This window comes from Rattus rattus, chromosome 18, assembly GCF_011064425.1.
Source record: "Rattus rattus isolate New Zealand chromosome 18, Rrattus_CSIRO_v1, whole genome shotgun sequence".
NCBI lineage: Eukaryota > Metazoa > Chordata > Mammalia > Rodentia > Muridae > Rattus > Rattus rattus.
Window position 1 is genome coordinate 1278103 of NC_046171.1, and position 24067 is coordinate 1302169.

The 24067-nt window shown below is 53.8% G+C and overlaps 1 protein-coding gene across 1 annotated transcript; it reads right to left on the minus strand.

Moving 5' to 3' along the window:
* Nucleotides 1-229: 229 nt before the first annotated feature.
* Pfkl (phosphofructokinase, liver type) lies at nucleotides 230-22661 on the minus strand. Its single transcript, XM_032888686.1, has 22 exons — nucleotides 22478-22661; nucleotides 18363-18436; nucleotides 13528-13605; nucleotides 12773-12962; nucleotides 12126-12291; nucleotides 11666-11710; nucleotides 11331-11439; nucleotides 9400-9495; nucleotides 8235-8327; nucleotides 7142-7267; nucleotides 6386-6450; nucleotides 5672-5735; nucleotides 4716-4862; nucleotides 4231-4301; nucleotides 3696-3783; nucleotides 3001-3153; nucleotides 2469-2633; nucleotides 2239-2300; nucleotides 1859-1970; nucleotides 941-1040; nucleotides 752-857; nucleotides 230-541 (listed from the first exon to the last, which is right to left on the minus strand). The coding sequence occupies exons 1-22, from the start codon at nucleotides 22560-22562 to the stop codon at nucleotides 394-396; spliced, it is 2343 nt and encodes a 780-aa protein (XP_032744577.1). The 5' UTR covers nucleotides 22563-22661; the 3' UTR covers nucleotides 230-393.
* Between the last annotated feature and the right edge of the window lie 1406 nt (nucleotides 22662-24067).

Consider the following 24067-nt stretch of genomic DNA (forward strand, 5'->3'; position numbering starts at 1 on the left):
GCCAGCTGACCAGTGAGGGAGTGGTGATATGGGTCTGCCCAGCCAGAACTGGAATGTAAGGGCCCCACAGGTGGGGTTGGGGATTTAGCTCAGTGGTAGAGCGCTTGCCTAGGAAGCGCAAGGCCCTGGGTTCGGTCCCCAGCTCTGAAAAAAAAGAACCAAAAAAAAAAAAAAAAAAAAAAAAAAAAAAAAAAATTTTCACCACAGGTGCTCTGTTCTGAGGGGTGGCAGTGGCTAAGGGAGGAGTCCCAGAGCAGCACAGTAGACCCCCAAATCCTTCAACCAACCACGGGCTCTGAGTTCCATGTGAGTTCCCCTTAGTGCTGGGATCTGTGGCTAGCACTGGGAGGGAGAGAGAGTCCGGGAGAGCAGGAACGAGGGTGATCGGTAAGCTCAGAAACCCTTGTCTATGCTCAAGGTGCGGCGTGTGACGTGCTCCAGCTCCCCGGACACGTAGTCGGCCATGCTGATGCGGTAGTGTGCCAACATCTTCAACATCAGACGCAGATTCAGCCACCACTGCTCCCGCGGCATACGGTGCCTGAGGAGGTCAAGGTTGGATAGTTAGTTACAGAACCAGACCCCACAACCCCTTAAACCCCGAATGCTAGCCAGGCTGCCTACACAAACCCTCCCCATACTGCCCTGCACCGGCCATTGAACACATGCAGAACCTGGTAGGGACCATGTTCAGGGGAGTTCCGGGCCTCCCAGCGTCCTCCCTTCTCCCCTCAACTCCAAAAGGACTTACTCAAAATCTGTCTCTTTCTTGAGTTCTGTGACCGAACTGAAGGCCACCACCTTCTTCCTCAGGCCGATCACACAGGCTGAGTCCGGAGCATTGGCAAACACCCGCCCTATGGGAACAGGTACATGGTACCCAAGTCCAAGCCTCCAGAGACCCTCAGAGAGCCAGGTCGGGCCAGTCCACACCACCCACCTTTGCGGTAGACATCACGCAGCTTCTCTGACATCCATAACATGGCCTTCACCCCCAGTTTGGTCCCATAGTTCCGGTCGAAGGGGGTTGGAGCGCCACCCTGGGAACATAAAAAAACATATCCCAGTTTGGAGGGACGGCTTAGTGGTTAAGGGCATTGACTGCTCTTCCAGAGGTCCTGAGTTCAAATCCCAGCAACCACATGGTGGCTCGCAATCATCTGTAATGGGATCTGATACCCTCTTCTGGTGTGTCTGAAGACAGCTACAGTGTATTCATATATAATAAATAAATAAGTCTTTTAATTAAAAAAAAAAAAAAAAGACAAACATGTCCCTGGAGCTGACCAAGGCCCAGAGGAGGACACCAGATACAAAGGGGGTCCTAGGCCACATGAGCCATGTACCTTGCAATAAGCATGGCCATCTAAGGGCCTCAAAGCGCCCAGAGGCCAGAAATGACACCTGGGCCACAGGATCTATAGGGAATGGCCCCACCCCTGGCCTCCTGAGAGCCACCATGAGACAAGGTCTATTTAGTAGGTGAGACACTAGGCAGAGAGTAAACAGTCACAGGATGACAGGGGCTTGGCCACTTCCCAGAAGAGGAGGTCTCAGTCCAGTGCTCAAGTGCCAGGTTTGGGTCTCAGCCCCACCCTCCCAAGATGAGAACTCAAAAGATGGGCCTCAGTCCTCTCTCCATGAAAGAGAAATGGGGACAGTCAATACCCCAAAGTGCTGGAGAATTAAAAAAAAAAAAAAAGAACAGCTTGGCAAATACCTTCTCGGGACCATGCACGAAGCCTCTCCCTCAAGGGTCCTCCCAGAATACCCAGAGAAGAAAATGAGGATGGAGATGGGAAACCCCACCCTCTCAACCCCTGACAGATGAGTACCGCAGGGGTCCTCAGAGCCGTACCTGCTGCAGGTGGCCCAGCACGTTGGTCCTGCAGTCGAACACACCTCTGCCTTCCGAGGAGTATAGGTTGTATAGGAATTCCGTGGTGTAGTGTTCGTGACACTTCTCGTTCCTGTGGAGACACACAAGGCTGTCAGGGCTGTCCCAAGTCTGGCCCCGCCCCGCTCCGCCCCGCAGGCCAAACACAGGGTGGGATAGGTGATAAGGTCTGGCCCCGCCCCACTCCGCCCCGCAGGCCAAACACAGTGTAGGATAGGTGGTAAGGTCTGGCCCCGCCCCGCCCCGCCCCCAGGCCAGACAAAGGGAGAGTGGGATAAGTGATGAGGTTAGCAACTCCCAGTCCCTGTGCCCGCTCTACCCATCACCCGCAGCAGCCTCACCGGAGCACCAGGCCCCTCTGGATGTCTGTCTTCATCTTCTCTGTCATATGCTCCACATTGGCCTGGGAAGGAGAGGCGGTAAGCTAAGAGGTGGGCAGGCGGGACCCAGCAGCCTCAGGGCAAGGGCGAGGCCGTGAGCTAAAACGCACTACTTAAAGAGGGAACTTGCTGACTCCCATTAAGTGATTCGGAGGGCTAATGAGACTCACGGGTGGCGGGGCTGGGCTCACCTTTAAGTCGTGGATGTTGAAAGGGTCCTCAAAGACGTAGGCGGCATCGGCGCCCACAGCAATGCCTGTCACAGTGGCCAGGTAGCCACAGTAGCCCCCCATGGTTTCTACAATGAATACGCGCCGCTTTGTCCCCGAGGCCGATTGTTTGATGCGGTCACAACTCTGGAGGGAACAAGGGGGCAGTCAGGGCCCAGCATGGCAGCTCACTACAATAATCCCAGTTTAGTCAGGATGTTGAGGCAAGTTCAAGGCCGGCTTGAGCTATGTAGTGAGTTCTAATCTAGCCTGGGCTACAGAATGCGGGGAGGACAGTTAGACTCCTCTGTGGCTGTCGTCAGTCCCCAAGGGCCATAGGACACTGCTACAAAGGACCCGCGACAGGATCTCAAGGCAACAGCAATTGCATTCCGTACCAAGGGCTCCCACAATTCCACATGACAGCTCCTCTGGGTACTGCACAGACCCAGGGGCTAGGAGACCCACTAAGCAACCCACACGTGGCCTGACTAGACTCTCCAGGACACATCACCTCCATTGCAGCGTTGACGGCCGTGTCCGAGCCCAGGCTGAAGTCAGTGCCAGGGACATTGTTGCTGATGGTGGCTGGGATGACGCACATGACGATACAGAGTTCCTCGTAGCGCCCCCTAGCCTCCACCAGCTGCAGCACACCCTCGTAGGCCTGCAGGGCAGAAAGGGAAGTGCGGGGGTTGGGGGTTGGCTCTGAGGCAGGGTTCCGCCAGGGCTAGGGAGCCATCTTGCCCTGCCCTGTTGATGACTACATCTGGTACTGTGTTAACACAATCTACTCCCACCCAGGGGCTGCTGGGTGAGAGGCCTGGATGGAGCTGTCTGTCTAAAGACACTCGTCCTTCCAGAAAAGCAGGGTCCTAATGAGGACCGGAGGGTTGCAGCCAAGCTCCTGCGTTCAGACCCCACCCATGGTCACGTTTAGCATGTGGCAAGGACTCACCAAGCACCAGGGTGTGCTATCAGCGAGCTGCCCAGGCCTTGCTCCCCCTCCCCTTTGGGGCCTTCTATTTCTCCTGATCTCCTAGAGCTAGGCTAGGCGGACTCTGTAAGGCTTTCAGAAGGTAAAATCCTAGCCCCAACCTACACTCACAGCTATGACCATTTGGCTGCCCTACCCAAGGTCCATGTGTGAGGCCGTACTTGTGGCCCCCGGGGCACAGCAGCAGGTAACCCAGGAGGAGAGAGCCTCACCTCAAAGCCACCGATAACCAACAGGGCGTGAATGTTGTAGGTACGGAGATTTTCCACAATGGCCTCCAGGTGGGGCTTGGGCAGGGTCCTGTGGTTAGAGACACATCAAGCCTAGATAGGAGGCACCCAAGCCTCTGCCTGTCAGTCTACTCTGGGTGTCCCTTCTGGCTGAGGTGGTGACAGATTTGGACGGGATAACTTCCCACCAGTACACAACGTGACCATCCATAACCACCCCTGGCCGACTCTGTGGGGCATCTGGAATCCAAAACCACCAGGCCTTGGGATAAAAACCACAGCCCACCGGCAGGAGGAACAGCTCGTCTCTCATGAAGGACACCTCTGCTCCAGCTGCCATCCCACTGGGCATCACCACACTGCAGGGCACGCATGAGATACTGACCGCTCATGGGGCCTCTGTCTGCTGAGCAGGGAGGTCTAGGGCTGACCCTTTAGGCCTACAGCCCTAGACCTCAGGACTAAAGTCTCTACCTGTCCCATCATCCAGGCTGTGCAGAATCCAGCAGCTACTCACCTCTTGGTCCCCAGCATTGAGCCACCACGTCCCAGCCAACCTGCCACATCATGCCAGCCCACTTCTTGCACCTGGCAGGAAGACCATGGCTTCAGGAAGGTGGCCCGAGGTCTCTTACCAGCAGGTAACAGAGACCCTTTCAGAGCTGGCTATCTCCTCAAAGGAGGTCTCAGGGCTGATTAAGAGGACAGAGCTCGGGGTTGGGGATTTAGCGCAGTGGTAGAGCGCTTGCCTAGCAAGCGCAAGGCCCTGGGTTCGGCCCCCAGCCCCGAAAAAAAAAAAAAAAAAAAAAAAAAAAAAAAAAAAAGGACAGAGCCCCAGTTTCCACACCCGGAGCAGCCAGGCCTTCCCATGGTCTATCTATCATGCTTCTTCAAGTGCCTGAACTGGACTGTTCTGTTAACGCATCCCCCGCCCCTCAGATCTGCAAACGTGAGTGACCGAGCCCACAGCCCCCCCGACACCACCTGCGCCACGACACCTACCTGACCCTTGGCCAGGCCCTCAAAGCCATCATGCACAACGTACACTGTGTGTCCCTCGGAGATGCCAGTGCGTACCGCGGAGCGCACGGCTGCGTTCATGCCGGCCGCTGGAGCTCCCACATTCAGGATGGCCAGGGAGAAGTTGGACTTCGGGAATAGAAGGGATGGAAATGTAAGTCACAGGGCCAGATGGATCCTGGGGCCAGCCCCAGTGCGGTCCACCAGATCAACTCCCTTTCATACAGAGTAACATGGCTGTCCCGCTCGCTCTGGAAAGTCCTGGGAAAGACTAAATGAGAGAATGCAAGTCCTACATACATCGCCAGGCCTCCCGGCGCGGTAAGTGGGCACCATGTGACAGCCAGGCTCACAGGCACGGCCTGATGGGCTGGGTCAACAGCTGCTTCCAAGCCCTCAGGCACCAGGCATCCTCAGACAGGAGCGGTACAGCCATGATGGGGGAGGGGTAGCTACACTGTACCAAGAGCTGCATCACTGGCTTTGGATCTATGTTGATTTAGCCGTAAGCTGTGGGAGCCAGTGTGCCAGCTCTGAGTATCGGGTGGGACCCTGTTCCGGTCCCTGGAGTAGCAGGAACCAGCCCTTCCTCTGGAGATATCTTACCCCAGGATCTCGGCTATAACAGAACAGCTCAATGCACCAGCCCTTACCCCTTCGTCACATATCAGGGGCAAATTCACTCAATGGTCCTTGAGAAGCACTAAATTGTGTTTGTAGCTGGGCCCTGTAGTCACATGCAAAGCTAAATGCAAGCCTGGGTACATGGCTAAGACCTGAGGCAGGAGGATGGAGCTCCTACCGTGCACACCCCGGCCCCAAATTTTGAACTCTGCACCCCTTGAGGCAGATGGCAGGGTGGTAACATCAAGGCAGGAGCAAGGGGGAAAATGGCAGAACCACTACATTGTACCCGCGGGCTCTGCCCTCTTCCTTACCTTCTCCTTAGACACCTTCTGGTGGGCGAGGAGCTTGTAAATTTTCCAGTTGTTCTCGAAGCTCCTGGAAAGGAAGAAGACTGTTGTTCACAACCCTGCCATGATGCCTCCAGCCACACACAGCCAGGAACTCAGTGGGACACGAGGCCGGCTGCACGTGGGCATCACGCGTGTGACTCTGGGAGCTCAGTGACTTCTCAACAGAGGGCCAGGACTCAGCTCAAAACCAGCCAGATCCTGGGCAGTCAGTTTGTCTTATTGCTACCCCCCCCCGGGGCATCTTCAGTAGCCACATGAGATCCAACAGGACACAAGGGTGTGTTTTCCCAGGTGACAAAGCCCTGCCTCAGAGCCAGATAGGTATCTGCAGGAGGTGGCATGCCGTGCCCCGAAAGACTAGAGTCCACACACCTGCTGGCCCTCCCTGTCCTCCAGTAAGGTGCACCCACAACATCCGAAGCTGGTCACGACTCCTGTCCGTCCTGCAGTACTCCCCCCAGCCCCCCATACACTTCCTATAGGTCCTTCCCTGGCCCATCAGTCCCTTCCACACCTCACAGTTAGCACTGTCATCACAGAGACTCCCTCCCTCGGCTCCTACAACAGTGGGTACTAGTACAGGGCACAGAGGGGAGTGCGGCCCAGTGCCTCCAGAGCACAGGATCGATGCTCATGCCCCCACTCCCCACTGCCAGAAATGATAGCTCTCCTCACCTGCCACGGAGCTGGATGGCCTCGTCAAACCTCTTCTCATCCATGGCCTTCTGCACATCCTTCGTCTTAAAGAGGAAAGAACCAGGTTGTCAAGGAGGCCAGGAAGCACAGGCTGACACAGCCTGCTGGGCTCACGCCATAAGCCCAGTTTTCAGGAGGACCAAGAGGCCCACCCGGCCCTAAGCATGAGCAACAAACCAGTCCTGTGCTTCACTGGGCCCCAAACCCCTCGGAGTCTTGGGAATGAGAGGACCCCCAACCCCATCTACCAGGCCCATAACTAATACCCAGCATGGCCTGAAGCAGGGCTAGGTGTGGTAGATGTCCTGAGAGGGTCAGGATCAAGCCTCTCCCTCCCCACAGCCCAGCATCCCAGGCACCCCTGTTTATCCCCAGCCACAGAGCCCTCAAACCTGATCCAAAGCCAGCATCTCCCTGTTTGGCCTCACCTGTACCCGATCCTAAAGTCCCTGATGTGGCTACCCTGCCTGCCAGAGCCTTACCCAGTAAACCGCCCTTTCCCTCCCCTGGGAATCCCAAATACCTAGTCCCCTACCCAACACCACTACCCCCAGGAAGCTAAGATCTCCCTCCCCAGGCCCCTGATACCACTTGTCCACCCCTCTGGCCAGCTTCTCCTGCCTTCCTCTCCTACTGCAATCCTTGCCCCCTACCCTATCACATATACATAAGCAGTGGGACTCGGAGGGGGGCCCTGAAAGGGCAAGGGTTCTTCTGGAAGGAGGCCGCACTCACCACTTGCACACACTCCATGAGAGGCAGCCGCACAGACTGATTCCCGGAGAGGCTGACCACGCAGGCCGGCGTGTCCGGCGTGGCCTCCAGCAGCGCCATCACGGCCTCCATACCCATCTTGCTACTCTGTTCAGGAGAGAGGGCAGCACGGCTTAGGGCACATGGGGGCACCAAGTCGCCCGCTTGCTCTGCAAACCAACACAGGCACACACACACACACACACACACACACACACACACACACACACACACACACACACACACCCCCTGTCCCCGGCTTTCTGAGCCTCCTCCACACTGGCCCAGATCATGCAGCCTGGCTAGTAGGCCTGGTAAGAGGACATGTCCAAGGTCTCTCAGAGCGAAAATGTCAGCTAGGGCTCCAAGGTTCTTTCTACAACATCCCTCACTGGGAGACTCATATACATCACACGCCTGATAAACATGGGCTGACAGGATGGGACAACTAAAATGCCAAGAACTGTGTCACAGGGGACAGACCACAGCGGTAGGCTCTGGCACCACAGAGAGAACAGGCAGGCAGTCAGAGATGAAGGACTGACTCGTGGAAGACCTGCTCCTTGAACAGGTGTCCCCTGACTCAACCCTGTAGACATCTGGGCTGGGAACTGGCATAAAAATGTTGGCACTCTGGCGATAACTGTAGTGAGCTGTCCTTTGTCCCTCACCTCTGCCCAGGAAGCTTGCACTCCCACCAACATCCAGGGCAGTGGCAAAGTGATCTCAGAACATTTTAGATCCTGGTGGGGTAGTATTGGCCTTGTGGCCAAGTCTTGGGCTCCCCTGACCTCTTTAAAAACTAGAGTTTATATAAGGTGTGGAGAAGCCTGGATGAGTCAGTGAGTCTCCCCCCCTCCCTCCTCCCCTCCCTCCCTCTTCCCTTCCCCCTCCCTCTTCCCCTTCCTGTATCTCTCCCCCCTCTCTCCCCCTCCCTCTGTCTCCCTCCATCTCCCTCTCTGTCTCTCTCCTTCTCCCCCTCCCTCCCCTCTCTCTCCCCTTCCCCCTCTATCTCCCCCCCCATGCACGCATGCATGCACACACACACAGACCATGCAGAGGCTTATAAACATACCAGGACTCGGTCAAAGGCGGAGGGTGTCCCTCCTCGCTGTACGTGGCCCAGCACGGTCACTCGTGTATCGAAGCCCAGCCTCTGAACCACCAGCTATTTGTCAAGAGAGCAAAGGGTCTATAGGTTCCTGCAGTCCAGTCGTCCATGGGCCCAGTCCCCATGGTCCACCACCCAATTAGCCTAAGGGTTACAACCAGCCCTGAGGTTCCCAGAACCAGCCTGAGAAACAGGCCACATTATCCAAGTATGGGATTCATGTGCTTGTGTATGAATATGTGCAGATCGTGGGATCCTGTGCGTGTACACGGAGGGCCTGTGTGCTTATGCATAGAGAGGTGTATCTGTGCATACAGGACTGGCTGTGTTTCATGCCCTGCAACCCTGGCTGTTCAAAGCTGAATGTAGTCTCTGGCCCGCTCTGTTCAGTGTCCGCTGGACCTTTAGTTCTAGTTTTCTGTTCTAGTTACAGAGAGGACAGCAACTAGGGTAGAGGCCGAGCAGAGAATCAGACGCTATGGGAGGACAATCACTGGCTGATGGGGTGGGAAGAAAGGTAGGGGCACCAGGCAGGTGCTATGTCTCCCTGAGGGATGCCCATCACCATCACCAGAGGCTAGAGAAAAGCTCTTCACAAGTCCTAACCACTACTTATGTCTCAGTTCCTTTAGTTTTGCTTTGAGATAAAAGTTCATTATGTAGCCAGGGCTGGTCTAGAATCTGTACGGATGCCAGGCTGGCACAGAACTCACATTCCTTCTGCCTCAGCCTCCCTAGTATGGGATTACGGGTGTGCAACACATCCAGCAGCTCCACGCTGTTGAGTGCTGAGTCTGGAGTGGAGGGGGAGGGGCATACTCCATCACTCGGAGAGCCGACAGAGCTAAGACCTATACTTGGGGTGCTGAGGGGCCCCGCCAGACTGAATAAAGTCAGAGCCCAAAGGGTTGGTTGGGTTCGCAATATGGAGGGACAGTGCCTTGGACCAGACCTGAATCCTCAACATCTGTGGAGATCCCAGCCAGCCACCGTACAAGGGGCAATGTCCCAGTGCCTGACTTTTGCCCAGGGAGGGGCCGACCCAGGAAACCCAGGACCAGTGCCTATCTTTAGGAGATGCTGCTGGAATTGGGGGACCCGACGTGCCCCGGGAAGCTGCTACACTCACGTCTTTCACGTAGCTGGATGAGATAGGCTTTCCATGCCGGTCAATGGCACCCTCCGCGATGATGATGATGTTCAGTCGCGACCCCCGGCTTCGAGTCTATCAGAGAAGACACTGGGATCACCCTCCAGTCATGGACCCCTCGTTGTGCACGGCCACCGTGGACAGCAAGCCTCACTGGGATCTAGGACACTGTATCTACAACCCACTTGAGCAAGGTGAGCTTTTCCCCCACCTCTGGGAGACGAAAAGAGATCCGGAGTACATAGTGGAGCTGAGGCTAGCCAGCTAGGAGCCTACTGTCCCCATGGGGGCACAACAAGCAATAGGACAGATAGTGAGGATGGGATGAGCGGGTATGGGATAGGGTGTCTGCAAGGGGCGCACTAGAAATAGCCATTCCTATAGTTAGCTAACCAAGGACCCTCAGGTCCCGTCTCAAGCATTTCTGTATCCTTCAATGCATCCCCCCCCATCCCCACCAATGGCAACCGTCAGCCAGGGCTTCCAGGACATACTCTACCCAGCGGGAGGCCAACAGGTAGCACAGGGGACCCATAAGGCCCAACACCAGCTCTCTGTAACTATGACAGTGTCACATGCTCATCCAACCATCACGGAGCACTCTCACACCTACACGACCTCCCTCAGAGATCTGACAGACAGACAGACAGACTTTCATGAGCATTGCCGCACAAGCCTACAAGGCAGCAATGACCCTCAGAGCCTTGGTAGGGATAGGGTGGAAGCAGCTTGTGAGAGTCTCGTCACACAGCCTAGGCTGGCCTAGAATTTGTATGGCGCCCAGGTTGGCCTAGAACTCATGTTCTTCCTGCCTCAGGAAACTGAGGTATAGTAAAGGGAAAGAGAGGGCTTTGTGGAAGAGGACGGGGGGGGGGGCGCTGCTGGCAAGGAGCCCGACCTCCAGGCCAATGGTGCTGGTGGAGGGTAAGAGCTGGGGCTCCTCCCCTCTCTCAATGCTGCTTGAGCAACAGACAAGGCAGGAAACACCCGCCTCTTCATGAAAAAAGCTGAAACTCGCAGAGGCCGATCGCCTTAACAGACGACAGAACCAGGTATGTACACCCCAGGTACTCAGACCCCACTTGGCATTGCAGCCTCTATCCAGAAGCCACTAGGCCTTGCCCACCTCCATCCTGCCTGTAGCTTCACTTGGGAAGGTTCTAGAAACAGGTCATGACCCCAGGAAGGTGTGCCCTGGGGCTGGCCGAATGCTTCTACGGCTCCTTCAGAACATAGACTTCCCAGAATATAGAAATAAAAGAGTCACTGGGCAGACAGGTCGAGTGGTTGACTGGTCTGTGGGGCCCTGCAGGGCAGAATTTACCTGCTTTTGTCAGAATCACCTCAGTTTCATCCCAAGAGCTATGTCCCAAGTAGCCTGCCCCAAACCAAGGGACCCTAGCTCTCTTAGAGGCACCTCCCCTACCAGACACACCATTTCTCTTGCTTCCAGGGCCCCCTAGTTAGGGCCTGGTATATACCACCGGCAGACACTTCTATCCCAGATTAGAACCCGTCACCCTCACAGGAGCACAGAGCCGGTAGACAAGTTGCTAGCCCCCAGACCCTTTACCCTTTGGGCCTTTACACGGTTACCTATCTTACAGGGTCCTTGTTCTGGGTCCTAGCTTATAAGGCCACCTCTCAGAGGCTAAGACCTAAAGGCCAGCACTCCAAGAAACAAATTCACCACACTCCCTGCACTGGCCATAGAGATGAACCCAGACAGTGTCCTGAACATCTCCATTGGCTCTGCCACAGTGCCTAGGACCACAGGAATGTCAAGCCACCAGCACTACGAACCTCCCAGTTCCCCGGAGGAAGCAGATGGATGCAGTGAACCAATAAGGGAAGGACAGGTCCCAGGGACACCTGCCTCTGAGTGGCTGAAATCCCTGGCGGTCACTCACCTCCCCCAGCCTCTCACACATGAAGTTCTCCCAGCCATCCTCCGGGGGCGCTTCAGGGATGAACAGCCAATCGGCCCCGGAGGCCAGCGCAGACACCAGCGCCAGGTACCTGGAGGAGCAGAGGGGCCAGCCTGCTCAGGACCTCCTCCCTGTCTCTTTCCCTGCTGCCTGCCAGGGCTCCCTCATACTTATAACATTAAATGATCAACTAGTACATGCTTATAACATTAAATGATCAACTAGTATATGCCAGGCACTATGTGCCCCCCTCCCCACTGTCCCCAACAGCCCCCAGTGCCCCACCTCTCCCTGCCGTCTAGGATAGACCTCCTCACCCGCAGTGCCGTCCCATCACCTCCAACACAAAGGTCCTCTGGTGGCTGTGGATTAGAAGACGGGTGTAGATATCAATGCCAGGACCTGGGAGCCACACATCTTAGCCCACCACACTAGTCCAAAAGGATAGAGGTGCTGAAAATGGAAAATGCCTGTCTCCTCCTATCTGGGGCTGCCTGCTCCCTGAGCTAGGAAATAGGCATCCGTCTTTCAGACGGCTCTCAAGCATCTTGAGAGCCTGGTACCGATCCAGACTTGGTGATCTCTGGCTGGAACCCAAGAACCCCCTTCAGGCACACCACCACGGTGGAATGTGACAGCCTCTGCCAGCTAGGGTGCAAGCCATTGGTTGAAGATACAGTTGTGGAACGCATTGGCTACCAGTACCCTGCTGTGGCAGCCCCCCCATGTGGCCAACTTTACTACCATGACTGCAAGTGTGCACGGGTCCTCACCTACCTCTGGGCAGTGGTGGTGATGGCGTCGATGACCTCCATGATCCGGTGCAGGGCCGAGTCCGTGCCGATGGTCATGTCGGTGCCGCAGAAGTCGTTGTCGATGGAGCCCACCAGACCGGCGATGCTCAAGTGTGCGTAGTTCTGAGCTGTGGACTCTGAGATCTTGCCTGTGTCGGAGAAGCAAAGGCCAGGTGAGGATGACAACCTGGCCAGCGGCTTCAACCGCTACCCCTTTTTCTGCCTCATCCACCATCTGGAAGAAGGGATACAGCCCAGGCAAGAGGCCTCCAGAAGACTGTGGGGGGCACTGTGCTCCAGGTTCCCCACAGGAGACACGGAATGTCTGAGATGTCACCTTCCACACAGCAACCTTGGGACTTGTCACCCAACCCATAGCTACACTTCTGCGAATAGCTGTCTATGCCCCACATCAAACTCTCTCCGGAATCAGTTACAAGCAAGACCACCACACAGCGGGAAGCATACTGCGCTAGAACACAGGGTACCACCCAGGCTTCTCCAAGCCTTGACCTCATGCTGACCTCACCACCTGCAGACGGCTCCACAGTCCGGAGCTGCTCTGGAGCGGACCTAACTTCCAATCACCTCAGAGCCACGTAAAAGCCAGATCTGCACAGACCCACCCACCTTCCTTCACCAGTTCCTCCAGCAAGCTGCCCCACTCGTTGCGGAAGATGTTGGCCCCCGTGAGGCTGCCATCCCCACCGATGACACACAGGTTGGTGATGCCGTGTTGGAGCAGATTGTAGGCCGCTGCCAGGCGCCCTTCCCTCGTAGTGAAGGCCTTACAGCGGGCACTGCCAATGATGGTGCCGCCCTGCATGGAAGAATCAAAAGCCTTTGGGTAGGGTCGCGAAAGGTCTCTGGGGGGATCAGAGAGATAGTGTGGCTGGATGAGGTGGATGGACCCCATAGAATTAGAAGGGGGAAAGAGTCTCTAGAACCTTGGATAGCTCCTCCCACACCCTGGCCTTTCTCCTTGAGTCCAAAGCCTTGGGGAGTTTCCACAAGTCTTAGAACTAGAAAGCACCACCCCCCATACATACAATACAGACCCCCAACACACCCACACACACACTTATACACATCACACATCACACATCACACACACACACACACACACACACACACACACACACACACACACACACACCACCCACCAGGCAGAACAGAACCTTCCCTGTCTCCACCCACAGCCTCCCTGGTCTAGACTGTGGGTGTGTCTTGGTGTGTGTGTCCATCTATCTGCCACTTCTATATGTCTCTCTGTGTCTGTGTACCCATGAGATCTCTATACCAGAAGGCCTCTGTGCATGACTGCACGCCCACGTGTGCTCACACACTCTCAGGGTGGGAAGGAGCCACCCGGCTTGGAGCCTCACCAGCTGGATGATGTTGGAGACACTAAGCCAGTTGGCTGGCTTGATGTTCTCGCCTCCTTCCACGAGGCCCTCGTAGCCCTGCAAGCAAAGAAGGAAGTTTGAGATAGCAGCCCCATTGTGGCCAGAAGCAGTGAGCAGGCTCACGGAACCTAACAGCAAGCCCTGACACTTGCAGGGCCAGCATCCTACACATGCTCTACAGACCCAAGAGTCTGCTTGTTACAGAGGAAAGCACACAGCATGTGCTTGTGGCGCAAGCAGACACCCAAAGACTGTCCCCAAGCTGAGCTCGTGTCACTTGTACCCAAGTCAGAGAGTCGAGGCCAGAACACAGAAGCCTCTAGGGAAGGCTGATGTCCCTCAGAGATCTGCCCAGTATGAGTGGTGGAAATGACATGGTTGTGGTCCGAGAGGACTAAGAGTGTACCTTGCTACACGACAGCATAGCATGACACCCTCCCTACCCACGGGCATATATGTAATGCCTAGTTTTAAAGGCAGACGTCAAGCTGTCAGAAACACACACCACACACAGCTCCTCAGAGGAACAAGCACATGTTTTGGATAGAAAAGGCCCAAACCCAAGGGAGAACTCACAAGTCCCATGAGTAATCATGGAAAACAATGTCCTGTGTATCCCCAGGAACTTGTGGTCAATTCTTCACCCCAGAGCAAAACAATGGAAGTTCAGGGTGCTCAGCACCAGACAGCTCCTATCTTTCATAGATGGAGGTTTTGAATTGGATCCTAATGGGGATTCAACTTGGCTTCCTTGCAAGCCTCTGCTGCTGCTCATCAGACAGCGAGGTGCCAGCCAAGTATTTCTACCACACTGCGGTGTCCGCCTGTGGGGTTTTATACAAGACGGATAAGGGATATGGGTATTTTGGAAAAAGCTATGACAACGGTCCCCAGCTCCGGAAAAAAAAAAAAAAAAAAAAAAAAAAGCTATGACAAGATGGATGGCCTCCACTACGAAGCTACGAAGCCCTTGGGGGGGAGCGGGGTACCAGGGAAAAGGGACATTTATGCTTAGCCTGGGCTGCCCAACTCCGCTCCTCTCCGTGCTCCCTGTGCTCCTCCCTGTCTCTTCCCTGTGCTCCTTCCTGGCTAAGTGGTAAGACCCCAGAGGGTGGGCAGTGAAGGGTCAGCTCGGGGCACAGCAGCTACACCAGCAGCTCTGTCTTCAACCCCAGACAAGGCACCCCAGTCTGGGGATTAGCTAGCTCTCCTAGTTCAAGCTAGACCAACGGTAGCTCCTCTGGCCACTCAAGACCTCTAGTCACGACAGGGAAAAGTAAGACCATTAACTGCAAGTCGGAAGACTTCAGACACCACTGCTAAAAAACCAAAATCACTTAGATGGTCAAAAGTAATCCTTGAAATAAGCTTAAAAACAAATAAGCAAACAAAACAGAACAAAAACAAAAAAAAGGACTGGAGAGATGGCTCAGCAGTTAAGAGCACTGGCTGCTCTTCCAGACGGTTCTGAGTTCAATTCCCAGCAACCACATGGTGGCTCACAACCATCTGTCATGAGATCTGGTCCCCTCTTCTGGCCTTCAGGCATACATGCAGGCAGAATGCAGTACACATAATAAATAAATAAATCTAGAAAGAAAGAAAGAAAGAAAGAAAGAAAGAAAGAAAGAAAGAAAGAAAGAAAGAAAGGAAGGAAGGAAGGAAGAAAGGAAGAAACAAAGAAAGTGGTATCTGCAGAGAGGTTGGACTGTGACAAGTCAGGAAGTTAATCACTATATCTGGCCTACCTTTAGCTCCTGGGGAGCCACTCCTTGCCCATCCCAGAGTCAGAACTAACATCCGGAGTCTAAGAGATAACAGACCTTTTAGAATCTATTAACTTAGCGGACCACTTGTTTCCACTGACCCAAAAGCTTAGGGTGTCGTCAAACTGCATCCTGGCCCTATAGAAAAGCATCTCGTTGTGCTGTAAACACCTCTCTGATATTCTCAGCAACATAATTTAAACTTGCCTTGGTTCATGACTTTGTTCTGTTAAACGATACAACTTGGTAAAACTGTTTCCACATTGGAACATGGAATTTGGGGTAATTTAAATCTGTGTTTCTGGGCCATGGCCCCTCAAACTGGGCTCAGAATAAGCTTTAAAGCGAAAGTTTGTGTTTGTTTGTTTGTTGCATTGACATAAAACACACGTGTCACCTATCAATGTCTCAAAGACATCAAGGAAAGCTGATCAACAGTGCTCACTTCCGGCCAGGATGTTCTATAGCCTAGCGCTTCCAACTCTCCCCACTCACGCCTAGTCCTAAACCTCACCGTTTCACCTTTAAACCTGCATGTTCACTCTTAGCAGTGGGACTTGGAAAGCCACAAGGCCCCACATGGCCACTGTTAAAATAAGGAAATCTTGATGCATGAAGGTCTGTTGTGGTTTGCCTTGAAGTTATCTGTATTTTGATGCTAATTCCACTGCCCCAAGACAGCTGCCTAGTCAAGGACTCAGAACTCAGGTGATTTCACCAGAACCACCTCCCCATTGAATTTGTAAAGTACAGGTGAGGGGCAGATACAGGATAGAAGGAGGCCTGTCATTGGAGGAGAAGGAAGGATGGGCGGGAGAAGTTTGAAGGAAGAGGAGGAGACTAGAGGAAAAAGGAGAGACAGGAGAGGGGAGGGTGAGAAGCCATGGCAGGTGACGTTAAGATTCTGCTCTGTGTATTTACAGGTTGTTATTAATGTTCCTAAGGGATGGATGGTACTGGGCTTTGTATGTTTAAGTGGGCAATTATATCTTATCAATTGGATCTAAGATTATTGTGTTGTGTGTTCTTTTTTCTTTTTTTTAAGATTTATCTTATTATATATGAGTACACTGTAGCTGTCTTCAGACACACCAGAAGAGGGCATCAGACCCCATTACAGATGGTTGTGAGCCACCATGTAGTTGCTGGGATTTGAACTCAGGACCTCTGGAAGAGCAGTCGGTGCTCTTAACCGCTGAGCCATCTCTCCAGCCCCGTTGTGTGTTCTTTTATGTGAGGGTTTGAGTGTAGGAAAGTGTGCGGCTGGGATGCCTTTCCACCAAGATTATCTAGCAGATATCTTGGGGCACCACGGTAGCAGGACCCAGCGGGGTAAAAGACAATGATACTTCTTTTAAAATAATATTTTTCCAACAGAGGTCCCTTCAAAGGAAGGGCATGCAGGTCTGGCAGCAGAAGAAAAGTCTCTCTCCAACCATAGTTGCTGACACCCTCAAAATCCAGGAGCCTCTCCTCCTGTGGGTCTGGGTCTCTGAGCTCAAAGGTGCAGCCCCCATTTACTTACGTAGTCATTCAAAGACTACCCACTAGGAGATAAGGGAGGACTCACTTCACACTTAATTTTTAATTAATTAATTTTTTTCTTTTTTCTTTTTTTTTCCCGGAGCTGGGGACTGAACCCAGGGCCTTGCGCTCGCTCTACCACTGAGCTAAATCCCCAACCCCGATTAACTAATTTTTTAAAGTTAAAAAAAAAATGGCACAGAGTGCCAGGCTCATCTCTTAACTCACAGATATCCTTCTGCCTCTACAGCTGGAGTGCTGGGATAAGAGGCACTCACCACCCACTCCTGGCTCTCAGTATTTCCAGGGAATCGAAGAGGCTAGGATCCTGAGGAATGGGGCCTTATAGAGAGAGCTAGGACCCGGTTCTCCCCATTTGGAGCTCCCATATTCTCGGGTCACCAGCCACATCTGCCAGACTCCTTTGCTTCCGATCTCTGAGATTCCACAGAGGGGTTTGCAGGGTTCTCCCCACCACCCCCATCCAAGCTTGAAGACTGCACTCAGAGGGGGAGAAGGTAGTATCCTATATGTTAGCACCCGCACCCCCCTCCACACACACACTCTCTCTTCCGCCCCTACATCTGTACAGTAGAAGGCTGGGTATGGCCCTATCATAACTTGGGACCAGGGCAAAGGGACAAGGACACACCCAGCCTCGAGAGGGAGGAGCAGAGGCCTTATGGGAGACTGAGCTGGGCCTGGATACATTGTATATAAAACGTGAATACGATATAACCTCAAGATAATACAAGGGAATTCAGGGGCCTGTGAGGCAAGGAGACTAGAAACCCAGGGAGTGGGTTGGGGAGAGAAAAAAGAAAATGGCTCTTTTACTACAGTGCCTGCCGGAAGCTACATCAGAGAGCGCCTGGATCCCCCATTTTGCTTACATATATGGCATTCTGCCTGCACATATGCCTGCAGGCCAGAAGAGGGCATCAGATCCCATTACGGATGGTTGTGAGTCACCATGTGGTTGCTGGGAATTGAACTCAGGACTTCTGGAAGAGCAGTCAGTGCTCTTAACCTCTGAGCCACCTCTCCTGTCCCCCACTTTGCTTCTTATAGGCCATAATGTCGGAACAAACCAGGACAGACAGGGTGGCCCAGAAAGGGAGTAGGGGAGGGCAGTCCTATGTCCCTAAGGCTCTAGGCAGAGACCTGAGGGTGAGGTGGGAGATGAGATTGTGCTATTCGACAGCGTAGGTAGGGTGCCTCCTATTGGTCCCTCCTTGTTGGTCTTCTTGTCCTGGCTGGTCTTCTAGTGACTGTGGAACACATATCAGTGGGCACAAACCTCATAATATGTTTCCAATCTGCAGATGTCTTGGCTCAATCCCCTCCCCCCAGGCAACATACATTCTGCTAGTCCAGACCCAGCCACCTGAACGCTTCCAAGGTGGCCAGAACACAACAGACTATCCTGTGCCGCAGAACAATGTGTTCCGTGCAGGAGCACACCTAGGTTACCTCACCATAGGCCACTCCCACCCCCACATCCCCCACCACACCCAGACTTACCTCGTAGATGAGGAAGACTTTGGCTCCCACATATATGCCCATACGAGTCACAGCCCTGACAGCAGCATTCATACCTGTGAGGGAATCAGGGCACACCATCAGTCTAGGGCACACCATCAGTCTAGGACACACCATCAGTCTAGACAGGGAGAATTAGCATAGCACCCCCAAAGGGCATAACACCCCTATCCCAGTGGTCTCAGGGCCAGGAAATCAGAGCCTGGTATTAAACTGTTCTCCGGAAGACTTTGAAAAATGTGGGTGAGTGGGCCTGCTTTCCTCCCATTCCCAGCCAGTGTCAACCTACACATGGCAATAGCAATGCCCTGGTCTCAGTCAGCAGGGTCCTCACTCTTGCAAATTCCCAGAGCCAGGTGCTAACCATGGGGCCTAGGCACGAGATATGGGGACAGTGGAACCCAGAGTGTAGGGCCCAGACCTCTGCCGTAGGCTAATGTACAGAGCAGGAAGATGATGTGGGCATTGAAGACCATGCTGCCTCTCAGGTCATACACCTCCCCCTGGGCCTTAGCAAGCAGTTGAGCAGAGCACCAAGGGTCACTGGCTGTACCTAGCTGTAGGGGTGCCTCCCCTTCTCCTCCTAACCCAGACTGGAAATTCTACTTCTTTCTGCCTCACACCTTCCCGGGACCCACAGCAGGAAAGGTCACTGTTCCAGAAGTAGCAAATGCCTCCCATTCCCTAAGCAGATGGAAAGTATTGATGAGGCTAAAGTTGGAGGGAGCCAGGAACATCCCACACATCCAGATTGCCGAGCACCAAGGCCTAGAAAGAAGAGTCCACAGCCAAGGCTGGGCATGGGCTGCTGGCTCCCTCTGCTCTCACCTAGGTGAGGACAGGAGAGATGAGCTTAGTCAGTCTGCAGTCACCACCATGCTTCCTTCCTCCCCTTAGCCCATGACAGCAGGCCCAGAGGATCCTGGTAGAGGGGATAGGCCTAGCAGCTGAGATAGAATTTGGAGATGCCAGAGACCAGCGACCCACCATCCAACCGCTGGTCACCTCTGACTCCAGGGGGAAGCTACATACTCCTGTGAAGTTCAGTCTTAGTTGTCAAGGGTATCTTACCAGGCAACCTGGAAGCGGGGTGGATAGAACACCATAGGGCTATGTATATCGTACTCCTCCCGGACACCATAAAACAAAGCCTACATTGAGCCCTAGAAACAATACAGGTGCCAAGCCAAGCACTGGGCTCAGCACTCCAGGAAACAAGATGGCAGCCCTCATGGAGACTGCCCTTCTCGTTACAATGGGGACCTGGGAGAGCAGATGCCCAGTGAGAGGATCGCAAGAAAACTGCTTTGGCAAACGTTTTTGTTAGTGTTGAACCACTCTAGAGTGCTGATCACTGTGCTGAGGGCCTGAGGTCAGGGGATGGCCAGAGAGGGCAGCATGGTCTTCAATGCCGCTGTCACCTTCCTGTTGTGTATGCTAGACTGTGGCAGAGGTCTGGGCCCCACCCTCTGTGTGCCACTGTCCCCACACAATTCATTTTATAGCCCAGAATTCATGGCAATCCTCCCGCCACAGCATCCCAATTACTGGGATTACAGGCCTAAGCCACCCCACCCAGCTAAGGACCTTTTCCACTGCACTTTGATTTGCTTTTCCTTCTCAGAAATGAACAGGGCAAAGACCTCGCCCAATCAAAGAGCCATCAGCAGAAAGCAAGCATTGTCTGTTGGTCTGTCAGCTGATAGTCATAGCTGACCTATTTATGCATTTGCTGCAAAAATTACCTCAGAGACATGACCTTTGGGGAAACAAGGTGTTATACAGACACCAAGAGACGATCCGGGGCCTACCAGAGAGTTACTCATCAGCTAAAAGACCCATGTCTAATCCTAGATCCTGCAGCGCAGGCAGCCAGCAACACAAACAGGAAATCGGTGTCTCCCCTGACTACAGGGAAGAGAGAGTCACTGGGCAGTTTAGGTACGGGGAAGAGGCCGGAAGGAACAGCCAGAGTTGACCCCTGCCTAGTCTGGGATGTGACTGAGGTCAGTCAGGCTCCTTTGTGGTGGTTGTTTGGTTCATTGGTTTTTTTTGTTTTGCTTTGGTTTTTTTTTTTTTTTTTTCTCCACCTGTAGTTATTTTTAAACAAAGTCCTCCAACCAAACAGACATTGGTGAGCAGCAGCCCTCCTCAGCTTGCTAACATGACTCTGGGCCAACAGGAAGGGAGAGAGACTCTGGTCTGAAAAGAACGGGTCTTCCTGCCTGGCTAGAAGGAAAAAAGAAACCTTTTCATAGGCCAGAGGCAGTGTTTGGGACCAGCCAAGGAGCTGGTCCTCTCTGGCCAGGCCAGGACTGGGTCTAGGCCCATGTTGCCTCCTCAAATGAGGACTGGTGTTCACATGATCAATGCATGTGGATGGGGCTCTGTGAGCACACCGAAGGCATGAGGAACCCAGCAGCTGACTGAGCACAGAAGCAGCACGGGCCTGAGGAACACACCCACAGGCAGCTTCCAGAATGTAGGCAACAGAAGGCTCCACTCTGCCCCAGGCCGGTTGCCCGATGCCTGCGGATACTGCCCTACACAAAGAGGATTCTGAGGAAACCTGTAGAGCTCTTGCCCTGAAACCAGAACGAAAACATAAGCAGGTTTTGCCTACCCTCGCCTGACCAGGAAGGGCCTACTGCCTCTAGTTCCTCCACCAGCCTCCAAAACAAATGTCTGTCACCTTGGTAACCCTAGTCTGGCAGCTGCCCACGGAGAGTAGCTGAAACTCCTCACCCAGAGACCACTCAATATCACCATCCCCCATCCCTCAGATACTGGGCCCTCCGTTGCTCACACAGGATCCTGAGGTGAGATAGTCTATGCCTGCCAGAGTCAGGAGCCCTCTCTACCGATGGGATACAGGACTCTGCTGGCCTCAACGAAATGCCTATCTAACGGGTGAGGTGGACCCAGCCAGGGACCGCTCTTGGGGTCCACTACCATGGGCGATTCTTCCACAGGTCCCTGGCCCAGTGTCGGTCACAGTGGGGCTGTACTCTAGGGTACAAGATACAGAGCCCTGAAAAAGGGTTTGCTGACTGCCAGCCTAGACCAGACCCAGGAGACCCAACAGAGATTTGAGATTTCCAACATGCTGGAAGTCAGCGTGACATTTTTTTCCCCTGCCTTCCTGTGCTTGCAACTATGTTTCTAAAATGTAGCCATCCTGTGTCCTTCCCACCCCTCTCTTAGGTAAGGGCCAGGTAGTCAGGAGCCTGCACTGGGGTCTGTATTTCCTGAAATGTTTGGAAAGAAATGGCTAAGCCCAACTGCAGGGCTCCGGGAAGCTAAGCCCCTTGAAGCCCCACGCGTCTTCCTCAACCCTCAGCTGGGTAGTATTGTTCTTCCGCTGGACCCAACTAGAACCAGAGACTTTGCATATCAGCAGTCAGCACGCGACCAGGCCACTAAGAGAGGGGCTGAGGAGAGAGCAGATCCTCCCAAACCAGGCGTTTCCCTAGCCGTACCAGGTCGAGCAGAGGGCTCTGCACGCTGAACTATTAGCCGTGTGGTGCTTGCCCGGTTACAGCGGTGAGAAATGCCCTAAAGTTCCCTACCCCCAACCCCAGCTCCATGCACTCTGTTCTCCACCTAAGTCTCCACCCAAGGGACAGGAAGCAGCCCAGGCGAAGGCGTGTGGGCAAGCCTGTCTTACCCTCACCCCATCCTAGTACAGGCAAGGTGGGAATCAGAGGCTGCACGGGCAGGGTACAGGGTCCCTAATCCTTTCAAATTCCTGAGCTGCGAAACTTGGCCGACTGCCCTCTCAAAGGTCCTGACACGTGTGGCCTAGAAAGGAACAGCCGTGTGCCCTAAGTCTGCGTGCTGCGCGGACACACCCCCAAGCCGGGCGGACCTAGGCAGCGCGAGGGCGGGGCGTGCCAAGGCCCGTGGCCTGCAGCACGTACGCCAGCGACCCGGGGCGGAGTCTAGGGACAGGGACTTGGAGCCGCGGTGCTCGCAGGAGGTTGGCTGGCCACGTATACCCAGGTCCCTAGGCGAGAGGCAGTGGACGAGCTCGAAAGATCCTAAGGATAGGCAGAAACCCCAGATCCATCCCTAAACACGCCTTCGAGCCCCATCACCTTGCGCGTCACCGCCGCTGGTCAGCACTCCGATGGCCTTGCCAGCCCCCGACATCCGCAACTTCTCCAGGTCCACGGTAGCCATGGCGGCAGCAGAGACCAGGAGCCCGAGCTCCTCTCCCGCCGCTCTGCGTTCCGCGCCGCTGTCGCCTGTCCCCGCCCCGTGCCGCTGCCAGTGCGCCCCGATAGTCCCGCCCCACCTGGCTCCGCCCCCAGTACAACGTTTGACTGACAGGCTCGGGGACCTGGTCGCCCCTCTAGTGGCTGTTGGAATAGGTAGCTGCTAGTGCGCTTAGAAGGGCGGAGCGCACTCCTGTCTACAATTGCCTGAGCAGCGGTTCGGGAACCCAGGGTCCCCAGGCACGCCATGGGACTCCCCAGGCACCCAGCAGCTAGGATCAACGTCTTCACCAAAGGGAATACACAACCTGAGCCTGACTGAGTTTCTGAGCAAGTGGAGTTCATGCTACAGCAAACCGATTTTACAACTGTCCAGGCGTTGTTAAAGGAAACCTGTAGCCAAGTGTCACTGGCATTTTACATTCCACTTGGCCAGGATCCTGGAGCTGCCCCGGAGGTGCAGGTGTGGCTTAGATGAGCATTCCTCAACCGCACCTTGAGTTGAGTTAGGCTTGCAACAGTCTCCTTCGAGCTGAAGAAAAAAAAGAAGCGATTTGTCCCGTCGCGACCGCTGGTTGTAGTTGCAGATTTGGAAGGAGAACCACGTGGCATCGGCTCATCCTTACTTCCGCGGGATTTGCTAAACCTGGCTTAGGGGAGTGACCTTTGTCTGGGGCACAAAGTGGGGAACCAGCCCCTCAGGATTGGTTAGAGGGATTCGAAGCTGGTGGGGGTAATAGTCAGATCCAGACTCTCAAGGAAAGTTACCCACAGCCCAGAGCCCTGGACTGTGCCATAGGTAGGGGGTCCTGAGGGGATGAGGGTACCCCATCTAATCCTGATGATTTGTGGGGTTTTTGCCTGGTTTTGTTAAGATTTTTAGGAGGTGGTGTCACATGCTTTTAATCCCAGAATTCAGGAAGTAGAAGCAGGTGGATCTCTGAGAGTCAGCATGGTCTGCAGAACAAACTCCAGGACAGCCAAGGCTATACAAAGAAACCAAGCAAGGGGACGGAAGGAATAAAGGAAAGAAGGAAGGGGCGGGCCGTTTAGCTCAAATTCTAAGAAGATAGCAGGGCTTTTGTTGAAAAAAAAAGTTTAACTGGGTTGGGGAAATTGTAACTCCTACCTAAAAGGCATACAAGGTTGGGGGAGAAAAGTGGGGGGATTTAATTCCTTGCTGTAAACCCAAGTTTCACAGGATTTGATAGAAAATACTAATGCGTCTTACAATGGACTAGGAACATCGAAAAAGGAGGAGCGTAAAAGTCATATGTAAGCTATAAAACCCTCACAGTAGCCCCTGAACCAACATTTTTGGTCATTATTTTCTTATAATCTTAGCACCTATGTGTATATGCATGGGTACCCTCCTGTTTTGTTGTTGTTGTTGTTGTTGTTGTTTGTTTGTTTGTTCTTGAAACAGGGTCTCTATGTAGCTTTGGCTGGCCTGGAATTCACCATGTATAC

What these genes read in the sequence shown, in the direction of transcription:
- Pfkl (XM_032888686.1), bottom strand. Translation starts at nt 22,562, where the DNA reads ATGGCTACCGTGGACCTGGAGAAGTTGCGGATGTCGGGGGCTGGCAAG. An exon ending in AGGGCCTGGCCAAGGGTCAG is followed by an intron (nt 4,302 to 4,715) that starts GTAGGTGTCGTG and finishes TCTTCCTGCCAG; the next exon opens with GTGCAAGAAGTGGGCTGGCA. An exon ending in CCGTCAACGCTGCAATGGAG is followed by an intron (nt 2,634 to 3,000) that starts GTGATGTGTCCT and finishes TGTTCCCTCCAG; the next exon opens with AGTTGTGACCGCATCAAACA.